We start from the raw sequence: 12,560 nt of genomic DNA, 5'->3' as shown, positions 1-12,560 counted from the left end.
TCCTCTTCTCTGCTGCTGTGGTACTCTAGTTGTAATTACTGTTTTACCTATTTCTCTCCTTAGGCTATAAGGACCTGAAGACAGTCTTTCATATGTATGTGGGTGTATATATATCTTTCATATATATTTATATATATGTAGTACGTAGCCCATGGTATATAGTTAACACAGGTTTGTTGGATGAATATATTGTACTATGAAGGTTACAAACCAAATTTATCAAATCGATGGTTCATTCCTCTGGGAGAAAACTCTCCCAGCAGATGAATTTGAAGTTTGGGCACAGAAGGTGTTTTTTTTTTTTTTTCATTTTCAAAAAAAATTTTATTGAAGGATAGTTGATTTACAGTGTTGGTTTCAGGTGTACAACAGAGCAAATCAGTTATACATACACATGTAACCATTCCTTTTCAGATTCTTTTCCCATATGGGTTATTGCAAACTATTGAGTAGGTTTCCCTATGCTAGTCAGTAGATCCTTATCACGTACCTATTTTTTATATATAGTGGTGGGCATATGTTAATCCCAAACTCCTAATTTATCCTCCACGCCTGCATTTTTTCCCCTTTTGGTAACCGTAAGTTTGGTTTCAAAATCTTTGAGTCTGTTTCTGTTTTGTGAGCACAGAAAGCTTTAAGATGGTGCCCAGATCTGAGTTATATGGGATGTGAGCAATTTTATGTTATTGTCTCCACATAATAGTTTACTTTCATATGCAGCCATATTTTGCAGATTTTTCTTCTTCAGTTCTGGCTTGACTTCTACGATGCTTTCCTCGCATGAAAATATTTTGCTCATGTCTAAGAATCCACACTTGGTGTTTATTTTTTCATTCAGAAACATGTAGCATCTGCTATGTGCCAGACATTGGGGTAGGCACTAGAAATACAGAAGCAAAAAGCAGTTCCTGCTCTATAACTAAAGAAGCTTAGTTTTATGTGGGTGTTTATATTATCTAATAAAACTCTCCTAAAATTGCTCTGTCACTGATGTGTGTGTGTTCACATTGAATGAATCCCCTAGTTTATGATAGTGTATATTCCATATTGTGAGTAAGATATTTGTTAAAAGCATGACAGAGTTGTTAAGCCTACGTGAAACTGCTTTGGGTGGCATTCTTTTTTTTTGTTGTTTTTTTTGTTTTGTTTTGTTTTGTTTGTTTTGTTTTGTTTTTTTGATGGGTGGCATTCTTAAGCAAAAATGGGCATTAGTTATCAGAGAAGATGAAAAGGCAAGTAAGATAGTAGGAGGAGGCTGGAGTGGAGAGTTTTGTCGTCTGTGAAAAAAATGGCATTAGTTAAGGATGACACCAGTTATGGGATGCTTTATGATTTATGACATAGTCTATAAGGCATTTTAGAAATGAGTGGCATGGTGAAAGTGATTGTTGCTACTGTGTTTGGTATAAATGTAGCTTCCATGGTAATCCTGTTGTGCGATTAGGAGAGGTGTACTCTGGGTTTAGAGTTACAGATACTGAAAAGTGTATATCTGAAAAATTGGTTGGGCTCGGTGTGAAACTCATGTCCAAGTCAAAGGAGGAACAGCCTTGATCCGGCATGAAAGGGCACCTGGAGGAGGGCAGCATCATTCATTTATCCATTGAGAAAATACCGTGTGCCGGCACCAGGGAGCCTCGTATAATGAACAAAGCAGACTTGGTGCACTGATGATAGACTAGTTCAAGATGGATTGAGGTTGTAGGGGGTTTGAGTTGGTTTATTTTCCTCTTTTTTTTTTTTTTTTTTTTTTTTTTTGCTTTATGCGGCCACACTTGTGACATAAGGAGGTTCCAATTGGAGCTGTAGCTGCCGACCTACACCACAGCCACAGCAGTGTCGGATCTTTAACCCACTGAGTGAGGCCAGGGATTAAACCTGCAACCTCCTGATTCCTGGTCAGATTTGTTTCCGCTGCACCATGACGGGAACTCCAGTTTATTTTCTTTTTCTCTTTAAATGGGTGTATTTAGCTGAGTGAACAACTAAGTAAAATCATCTGCAACAGCCACATGGAGTAACTGCAAGATATAAATGATACACGAGAAAAAAAATCAAAACACTTTTTTTGGTGGCTGAATTCTTTAAAGTCTTATCTTGATAGAATGCAGGTTCTTAAATTTTAAGACAATAAGCTTCAGAGTTCCTGTTGCGGCTCAACAGGTTAAGAACCCAACCAGTATTTACGGAGTACCTGTCGAGGCTCAGTGACTAACGAATCCGACTAGCATCCATGAGGATGCAGCTTCGATCCCTGGCCTCGCTCAGTGGGTTAAGGATCCAGTGTTGCCATGAGCTGTGGTGTAGGTTGCAGACACGGCTCGGATCCTGCATTGCTGTGACTGTGGTGTAGGCCAGCAGCTACAGCTCTGTTTGGACCCTGAAACCCAGGAACTTCCATATGCCTCGGGTATGGCCCTAAAAAGCAAAAAATAAAAAGAAAAGAACCCAACTGGTATTTATGAGGATGCTAGTTCTATCCCTGTTCTTGCTTGGTGGGCTAAGGCTCTGATGTGGCAGTGAGCTGTGGTGTAGGTTGCAGATGTGGCTTGCATCCCGCATGGCTGTGGCTGTGGCATAGGCCAGCAGCTGCAGCTCCTATTCGACCCCTAGCCTAGGAACTTCCAGTTGCCCCAGGTGTGGCCCTAAAAAGAGAAAGGACAAAACAAAACAATATGTGTTTCTAGTTGACTACCTTTCATTAATATTAAAGAGTAAAAAATAATCATTTTCATGTTTGAAATGGATACTTGCTTTAACTGGCATAAACACTTGTGTGGTAATTATAGCTTTTTTCAATTAATGATAACTTCAGGGAAAGAACTAGAATGAATTATTCCTTTGTAATATGCGTAAAATTACAGTCTAAGTCATAGCTTTTTTTGAATCGAATTTTGTTGACTTCAATCAAGTAGTACTTCATTATCCCAAAGATCTTTTATTTTTCTCCAATTCTGAAAATAATTTTTAAATTAATATTAAATTAAATGTCACATTTAATAGAAGATTTTACCATGGACTTTAAAGGATTATAGCTAATGCTGGCGAGTCATGAAAAACAAATAGATTGTTCAACTTTGTGGGGGTTTTTTCCTAAAGACATTAATTATCTTTATTCCTATGTGATATTCAGTTCAATGAGTTGTAGTTTAATTACTTATGGAACTTTAAAAAATCCACCTATACTGAATAGTTGATGACCTGTTTGTCAGGATCAAATATGTAGCAGCTGTTTGGTGGGATGTGAAATTACAATATCTGAAGGCACCAAGTCCTCCAGCACTGTAGATGCCCATTAGCATGCATGTGCCAGAGCTGGGGATTTTTTTACTTGCTTGTAGGCTGCTGATAAGAAGATTTAAATGACTGTGGAAAGATTTTGGCTCCGGGGCAAAGAACTCAATAGAAATCCATTTATATAACTTGTGTGTATGGTATTGAATGACACAATCTAGTAGTGGAATGTAGTCATTCATATGTAAAGGTTGGTTCTTCCAGGGAGCTGCCTGAGTCTGATAAGGGGGGAGGGAAAAAGCAGTGCTTTTATAGTTTGTCTTTAAGCCTCCCGAGAATTACCCACAGAGATACTACTCATTACACTATTTTTCCATCCAGCAGGGAAATGTGTCCACAGGCAAAGGTATCTTTATCTAATTTTGAAGTGATTGTCGCTTTGCTGCAAAGATAGCTTCTGGAACTGTTGATGTGATCCTTGTAAAAATGCAAATTGTGTTAACTCTACTGCTGCTTATCAGATGTGTGAACTTCTGCCAGTAAGCAATGCAGTGATCAAAAGAAGGACATTTACATCTTGGCTTGAACAGCATTTCAGAAATAGATTTTTATCTTAACTATTCCACCTCTGCATTCTGAACCCATTTTAGAGAATAATTTAAATTAAGGTTAACATAATTTACTTTGAAACTTTGGGTATACCTATCTTGGAGCAGTTCACTTTTACAGTTTTATGGATCTAAGTTTAAAATTTCAGGAGGTCATCATTCTGTAGTAACTTTTTTTTTTTTTTTTTTTTTGTCTTTTTGCCATTTCTTGGGCTGCCCTCACAGCACATGGAGGTTCCCAGGCTAGGGGTCGAATCGGAGCTGTAGCCACTGGCCTACGCTACAGCCACAGCTACTCGGGATCCTAGCCGCATCTGCGACCTACACCACAGCTCACAGTAACGCGGGATCCTTAACCCACTGAGCAAGGCCAGGGATCGAACCCCAAACCTCATGGTTCCTAGTCAGATTCATTAACCACTGAGCCACGACGGGAATTCCTATAGTAACCTATTTCTAATGCCATTCCAACGGTTTTTATGGCTTAACGATGATTGGATGGTTAGTATGAATCTGACCTCTCTTCAAATAATCAAGAAAAGAATTATCAATTGAGTACTGTTTAAATATATTTTTTCAAGGAAAAGGATTTTGTCTTGTGTCATTTGTGGTGTGCCTATGTTCTAACTTTTAAAGCAGAGAGTCATGAGTTTTAACTAGGTACTTGTGTGCCATTTTAACTCTCAGTTCCTCCTTGATGATAATAACCGGAGACAGTGTTTTAGTCATCAAGAAATACTTGTTTTTCCCTTTTAGTGCCCCTTCTTTGTTGATGCCACTTCCTGGAACTAAAGCATCAGCTTCAATGGATAAATATGCTGTGTTTAAAGGAATTGCAGCTGACAAGTCCTCTGAAAATACTGTTCCTTTTGGAGGTAAAAACAGTTCATAAATTCATAAGCCTATGACTGTAAATCTTTTGTCTTTATGGTGACCTTTTATGGTCAGTGTCCTTGACTTGTGATCTCAAAGTTCCTAACTTCAATTGAGCTTCTGTCTTTTCATCATAGAACCTGGTGATAAATATAGTGCTTTCAGAGAACTCGAACAGACAGCAGAGACTAAATCTTTAGGTAAGTTTTTGATTCCTTAAATGGATAAATTATTTCAGTTTTTTAACAAAAGAGATTTTTATGGTTCTTTCAGTGACATCCCAAACATTTTGTTGAGTGTGTGGTTGATTTGTTTCGTTTTGGCTCTGGAAATTACAAGGAAGGAAAATGTTGGTTCAGTTATTGGAAATTATTTTCTAAAACTTAGGGCAAACCCTAAATGGATGCAATTTCCTTTGAAGATAGTGTATTGCCCTTTCACCAGAAGCCTTCAAACCAAATTAGACTCCTGTGACCACTCTTGTAATGCTCAACAAGATTTGAACTGTTGGCAGTGCAGCAATCTGTGGACTCTGCAAAAGGCAGCAACCAGTTTTTCACTCCTCAAGATTTTCAAAATTGGCTGTAACTTAATGAGATGAAATTGGAGGGGTTTACGTGCCTATGTGGTTCCATCCCTGATAGAAGAGTGGAAGGGCATATAGAATGATAATTTGAGAGCCATGTATGTAAAGACTGAAAATTATATTGGTGGCTAAATCCCACTAGAAATCTGATGGGTAGGGTTTAGATCATCCATTGGTCAAAGGATGTCCTGCCAAGCTTAACCACGCATGCTGTGAAATGTGTGTGCTCTACTGAGGTTTTCTTCCCAGACAAGTACCACATTCTACCTTTGTCTCTTGAACACTCAAATATGGAATATCTTCCACAATCATTTGTTGTCACCCTTTTGACCAAGGAATGGGATAGGAGTGGGGAGGTGGGGGAGGTTATGGAAAGTTGAGAGGTACGTGTGGAAGCTAAAGTAGAACGCGTACTCTTAAATATCTCTAAAAATACTCAATTTTTTATGGCTCTTAGATTACAGAAATGTTTCCTTGTGTTTCATTCTAGCCTTTAGGATGTAATAACTTTCTCCCTTGGTGCCTATATTAGGTCCTAGGAGTTAAGTTTCTAAAGAAACTTTTGGTTTGTTAATTTGCCATTTACTCAGTGACAAATGCTTTCATCAACTCTTGGGCCAAGGCAAGTTTGGAGTAAAGAACACGGTTTAATATCACAATTCTTTATGTTCTCTGGTGTTAGTGATGAGATGTGTATTATTCCTGGATAACACAGTGGTGCCACAAGAACGTAAGCGGTACCATAGCCCTAACAGAATCCTAGATTGTTGTAGCCATTGTTTTGTGCTGCTTTCATTCCCTTCTTATCTTTAACTCGAAGGCCTTCCAGGTACAGATGCCAACTTTGTTCATTTCAGGAGAATATATTTTATTCTGCTCTCATTAAATATACGTCGGACTGGAACTTCCCTAGTGGCCTAGAGGTTAAGGATCTGGCATTGTCACTGCTGTGGCACAGGTTTGATCCTTGGCCTGAGAACTTCGACATGCCACAGACAGGGCCAGCCCCCGACCCTCTCCGAAATACATTGGACTGGCTTCATCAGTGTTGGTGTCTTAGAATTTATGGAGACTCATAGAATTACGGTCAGAGCTATAGTTTCTTAAGTCCAGATGACAGAGTTTAATAATATTGCCTTTATTCTACCCCTACAGTTTAAACCATAAGTTAAAATAGATGAGGAAAGCGCGCACACACACACACACACACACACACACACACAAAGAAACGACACTTACTGAAGTTTTCTCAAAAAGTGATTTCTGGAGTTCCCGTCGTGGCGCAGTGGTTAACGAATCCGACTGGGAACCATGAGGTTGCGGGTTCGGTCCCTGCCCTTGCTCAGTGGGTTAATGATCCGGCGTTGCCGTGAGCTGTGGTGTAGGTTGCAGACGCGGCTCGGATCCCGCGTTGCTGTGGTCTGGCGTAGGCCGGTGGCTACAGCTCCGATTGGACCCCTAGCCTGGGAACCTCCATATGCCACAGGCGTGGCCCAAGAAATGGCAAAAAAGACAAAAAAAAAAAAAAGTGATTTCTTTTGAAATGTTTTTAGGGCCTCGAAAGTAGCAATTAGAGAGGGAAGCTTATGAGGACTCAGAAGTCGGCTAAGAAGCTACCCATGAACTCTAATATATGCTTAATGTACCTTTTCATTATAAACAAGCTTCCAGTGACTGCAGCTAATTTGTTTGTCCCCAAATGCCCTTTGTTTTTGAACTTGTAAACCCACCCATTTTTATTTCTTTTTAACCCTTTCACTCAGCTTACATTTCTAATGGAAACCTTTACAATTCACCAGTAAGTTTAGTTTGCTGTGACTTTTTTTCAAAACAATAAAGAAAAACTTGTCAATTTCACAGATATTTTAAAGCAGCACATCAAAAATTTAGACTGTGGAGTTCCTGTTGTGGCGCAGTGGTTAACGAATCCGACTAGGAACCATGAGGTTTTGGTTTTGGGTTCAATCCCTGGCCTTGCTCAGTGGGTCAAGGATCCGGCATTGCCGTGAGCTGTGGTGTAGGTTGCAGACACAGCTCGGATCCCGCATTGCTGTGGCTCTGGTGTAGGCCGTTGGCTACGGCTCCAATTCGACCCCTAGCCTGGGAACCTCCATATGCCTCGGGAGTGGCCCTAAAAAAGGCAAAAAGACCAAAAAAAATTTTTTTAAAATTAGACTGTGACAAAATTGGCTGCTTATTACCTTTTTATTTACAAAAATAATACAAATATTATCAATGATATACTTGCCTAAAATTTTAGGGCAATTTTTTAAGTTTTATATCTGCTTCTCCTGTCGGTTTGTGAAATTGACTTTTGTTTTATTAGTGGTTTATGTAAAAACATAAAATAAATTCTGAATCCTGTTCCTTTTTCTAAAATTTCCCTAATAATATTAAATAGATCTCTCTGCACTGGTAAATTTGGCTGGTGAATTGGTTAAGCGTCTGAGCAAGGCCAGGGATCAAACCCACAACCTCATGTTTCCTAGTCAGATTGGTTAACCACTATGACATGACGGGAACTCCCTCAGTTATTTTCTATACTTTTTTCATATGATAAATCAAAGTGTATATCATATTACAAGCACAATATAAAGTCTGTATTATTTTAATGACAATTTAAAGAATTATATTTTGATTTTAAATACATGTTTATGGAGTTCCCTTCATGGCTCGGTGGTTAACCAGCCCAATTAGGATCCATGAAGATGCAGGTTCAGTCCCTGGCCTGGCTCAGTGGCTTAAGGATCCGGCATTGCAGTGAACTGTGGTGTAGGTTGCAGACACAGCTCGAATCCCGGATTGCTGAGGCTGTGGTGTAGACTGCCATCTGTAGCTCTGATTTGACTCCTAACCTGGGAACTTCCTTAAGCCGCATATGTAGCCCTAAAAAGCAAAAAATAAATAAATGAACACGTTTATCGTTCATATGCTTCTGTATCTCATTTTTAGGGAAAAATAGAATTTTTTAAATGGATGAAGAATTAAAGCTTGTATTTTAATTTATAACTCTCCAGAAATAGCACTCATTTTTAAATAATAAGTGATGTTGGTATAGCTTTATTTATATTTATCTCTGGTGTTCATTACTAGTGGATTTTGTTGTTGTTGTTGTTCTTTTTAGGGCTGCACCTGAGGCATATGGAGGTTCCCAGGCTACGGGTCTAATTGGAGATGTGGCCGCCGGCCTATGCCACAGCAACACCAGATCCGAGCCGCATCTGCGACATACACCACAGCTCTCAGCAACACCGATCCTTAACGCACTGAGCGAGGCCAGGGATTGAACCCACGTCCTCATGGATACTAGTCAGATTCGTTTTCTGCTGAGCCGCAATGGAAATGCCAACCTAATGGATTTTATGGAACTATTAGATGACTATTTTATGAAACTTTAGGCGCTGTTAGAAAACTGAGATCATCTGCATCCTACCTCATACCTGTAAGTGATAACATTACTATGATAATAAAGAAGAGAAACCCTATTAAGATCCATGGGTCCAGATTTTTATCAGTATCTTAACTGCATTTCTTTATTGATGAGAAATACCTTGGTACCTATTTTCTCTAACTTAAAAAATAATAATAATAAAAATTCTGTCAGTAATCCCATCCTCAGAGTAGCACAATATAAACTAAAGTTTAAAACCAGTTCTTGAAATTTTTAAAAATGGAATTGGTATTCAAATCCCTTTTAGTTTTAATAAATAAGTACTGATTGGTACAGCGTGATGGCCGATTTTAAGAAAAGCCCAAGTACTCATGGATTTTTTTTATAAGATTCTTCTTAGTTGTCGGAGAGTATGATGAGAAACTATAATGTGCCCTTAGCAAAAATGCATTGCAAATAAGTAGATGCTTTTTCAATAATTTTCATCAGAGTTCTTCAAATTAATGCCTCCATACATTTAAGCAAAATCACATAGTGTCTAACCATGTGCTCTAAGTGCCAGGTTGAATAGAGTACTATACATCCTAAATGCTACATGTGGGATTTCTCATAATATTTCATTGGTACCTATGATTTTTTTTTTCTGATTGATCACAACATAGCACATTTTATCTTTAAAGGGCCACTATTTTAATACGCCTCTCTTCATGAACCTTCAGCTCCTATTTCTCATTCTTCCATATGCTTGGCTGGCTAGGCATAATGAAAAAAGTCCCAAGAGCAATGCTTTTGGCTAGCTGGAAGCTCTGGCACCAACAGACATCTCACACTGAAATGAGCAAATGAAAGCAGTACCGTTAGGCGCACTCAGTTTGATTTGTATTTATTTCCCTATCACTAGCCTTTAGTGTGGAAACGAAAGGATATTCGATAGGGTCATTATTAGACTATGGTTAAATAACGTCAGGCCAGTGAGGGAAAGGTCTGTAATGTGCTTATAATTTAATCTGCTTTGCATTATATGCTTTTCAGCTCAGCGGTTTTCTTTGTTTTTTTCTTTCAGGGGAAAACTTTGCAGAATTCAGATCTGCGGGAACTGATGATGGTTTCACCGATTTTAAAACTGCCGATAGTATCTCACCACTAGAGCCACCCACAAAAGACAAAACTTTTCCAGCAGCCTTCCCCTCAGGAACTATCCAACAGAAACCACAGACCCAAGTGAAAAATCCTCTGAACTTAGCAGACCTAGACATGTTCTCCTCAGTTACCTCCAGCAGCGAGAAACCATTGTCCTTTTCAACTGCATTTAGTGCATCAAAATCCGTTTCCACACGACCCCAGCCAGCAGGTTCTGCTGCAACTATGACAGCATTGGCATCAACTAAAACTTCTAGTTTGGCTGATGATTTTGGAGACTTCAACCTTTTTGGAGAATATTCTAGTCCAGCATCTATTGGGGAGCAGGATGACTTTGCAGATTTTATGGCTTTCAGTAATAGTTCTCTTTCCTCTGAGCAGAAGTCAGATGACAAATATGAGGCCCTTAAAGAGGAATCTAGTCCTGTCCCTCTAACCAGCAGTGCGAGCAGCACCGGGAAGAGTGGACAGAACTCAGCTGCCATGTCCACCAAATACGATGTCTTCAAACAGCTCTCTCTGGAAGGACCGGGACTAGGTGTTGAAGAGCTGAAAGAGAACACTCCTTCAGGAAAGAGCGATGATGACTTTGCTGACTTCCACTCCAGCAAATTGTCCTCCATGAACTCGGACAAATCCCTGGGAGAGAAAGCAGTGGCTTTCAGACACACCAAAGAAGATTCAGCTTCGGTGAAGTCCCTGGATCTCCCTTCCATCGGGGGCAGCAGCGTCGGCAAGGAGGACTCTGAAGATGCGCTCTCTGTTCAGTTTGACATGAAACTGGCTGATGTGGGAGGCGATCTTAAGCATGTCATGTCTGATAGCTCTTTGGATTTGCCAACAGTTAGTGGCCAGCATCCTCCTGCTGCAGGTGAGGAATTGGTGAGATTGCTCTGGTGATGGTGATGTAGATTTCACAGGTGGTTCTGTGGGTGTTAACTGAGTAAGGCTCTGGCTCCTCCCCTTTACGAAGGTCAAATAATTAACCTCTTCCTTGCCAGTCCCCTTAAAGCAGTGTTAAATTTGAGTCTATGGATACTTGGCTATATGGAGACCATACACACTATGGAACTCAGATTGGATAGCTAAAATATTTTTACGTTTGAAATCGAACACCACCTTGGTCTTAGAGGCACATCAAAACCCATTGCTCAACGAACGCCACATGGCCAGACATTTTGTAAGGATTTTTGCGGTGTCGGTGATATTCCTCCATGTCTGTGAGTGAGGTCAGTGTTTCCTTCTTTTTTCTTCTCTTGGGTATATTTGGCTGCTGCCAATAGACTATCTGGTTTGGTTTGCAGGAACTGACTCTTGTTAAGCCAGGAAAGTAAACTGTCTAGCCATTTGTCCTCCTGTTTGCCACGTCCCTACAAGAGAAGAAGAGGGAGAGAGCTTGTGCGTGCGGGCCCCGCGAGCCCGGTCCGGCAAGGAGGAGGGCCTGTGTTGTTGATGGAATTCAGGCACGGTTTTCAGTGTTAACTCCATTACTGAAGTGTTAGATGGTAACAAACTTGTAGATGGTAGACTAGGGTAATTACTAACTTTCTTATAAAATGTTGGGAAACATCTTAGAAGGGAGCCCTCTTAAAAGTCCGTAATGGATTGACATGTAGCAGTATAGTCTCTAGTCCAACTTCCTGTCAGAAAAACTAGATTCCCAAGTGTCCTAGTTTTTACTTTGTTTTGTTCTCTGATATGTATATAGAAAGATAAACCTATTTTGTGGCCTTTAATAATGAGAAATATCTCAGCATTATTGTACTCTTCCAGAAAATGCATTACGCGTGTGAAGGGTTTGCTGTCATTTAGCTGGCGAGGGACGCGTAGGTCACACCCACGTGTACAGACGCAGGCAGAAATCGTGAAGCGTGATGGCTTTTGCATCCATCACGTTGGTAAGACAGAAAACAAAATGCCTCCATCCCCGGGCGATGGAAGTGTTGGAGGTCTTCAAGGGGGCGCTGGATCAGGAGCATGGTATTGGGGGAGTGGTGAGCTCCACGGGCTGCTTCTGAGGCCTTGGCCAAGTGCAGTGGGCTGGCCGCAGGGCTCCTGGGGCCCCTGCCTGTCCACTTCTTTTTTTTTCTTCCCCCCCACACTTTTCTTCAGATGTTTTCTTGTTATTTTGCTGCTGTTTGTTTGCTAGAGTGATTTTTGTTGCTCTTTTTTGTATGAGCTGCTTGAGTTCACAGCAGTTGATTGCAAAATGCTCCATTTTCTGAACAATAACACTGGCTTTTTATTTAGTAGTCTCATCACATGTATACTAGCCTTTTTGGACTCTGAAGAAGTTGTTAATTAGAAGCTATTTTTCTGAAAGTGAATCTATATTCTTTCACAGTGCCAAGCTAGATGTCTTTATGAAAGAGTCAAATCTGGGTTTGGGTTGTCTTTTTCTTTTCTCCCCACCCCCCCATTCATGGGTGGGAGGGTGGTTGGTTGGTTTTGTGACTGAGCTTGTTCTGATTGATCTGTTAAAATAATCTTCTGTGCTCATGTCCTTTTATGTATGTTTGGAACATTCCCAGCTTGGAACCTGTAATGTTCAAACCAAGTTTCTCCAGTTTGAGGATACTGACAAGAGCAGATTTGTTCCCTGCCTTTGATCTGTAAACCTCCCCTCTGAAAGGAGCAGTATCCCTTTAGAGTGGTTGTTAAAAGGGGTTGATGTCTGACCAATGAACTATATCGTTCCTGAGCAACACTGCTGTGTAAAAACTGTATT

General features: G+C 40.2%; 1 protein-coding gene across 48 annotated transcripts in view; it reads left to right on the top strand.

Moving 5' to 3' along the window:
- The window catches only part of SYNRG (synergin gamma), a 91,281-nt gene that overhangs the window by 48,843 nt on the left and 29,878 nt on the right, over positions 1 to 12,560 (top strand). For all 48 annotated transcript variants that reach the window (XM_021067372.2, XM_021067367.2, XM_021067370.2 and 45 more), the window contains 3 exons: positions 4,599 to 4,717; positions 4,853 to 4,915; positions 9,756 to 10,703. In XM_021067372.2, coding sequence (XP_020923031.1) covers positions 4,599 to 4,717; positions 4,853 to 4,915; positions 9,756 to 10,703 — 1,130 coding nt within the window. The remainder of the gene's footprint in view (positions 1 to 4,598; positions 4,718 to 4,852; positions 4,916 to 9,755; positions 10,704 to 12,560) is intronic.

Source organism: Sus scrofa, chromosome 12 (assembly GCF_054392235.1).
Source record: "Sus scrofa isolate SSC_HxYL_T2T_F1_AM1 chromosome 12, Sscrofa_HxYL_maternal_Yorkshire_Landrace_v2.0, whole genome shotgun sequence".
Classification (NCBI taxonomy): Eukaryota; Metazoa; Chordata; class Mammalia; order Artiodactyla; family Suidae; genus Sus; species Sus scrofa.
The sequence above is the reverse complement of the archived record's forward strand: the minus strand, read 5'-3'. Positions and strand labels throughout refer to the sequence as shown.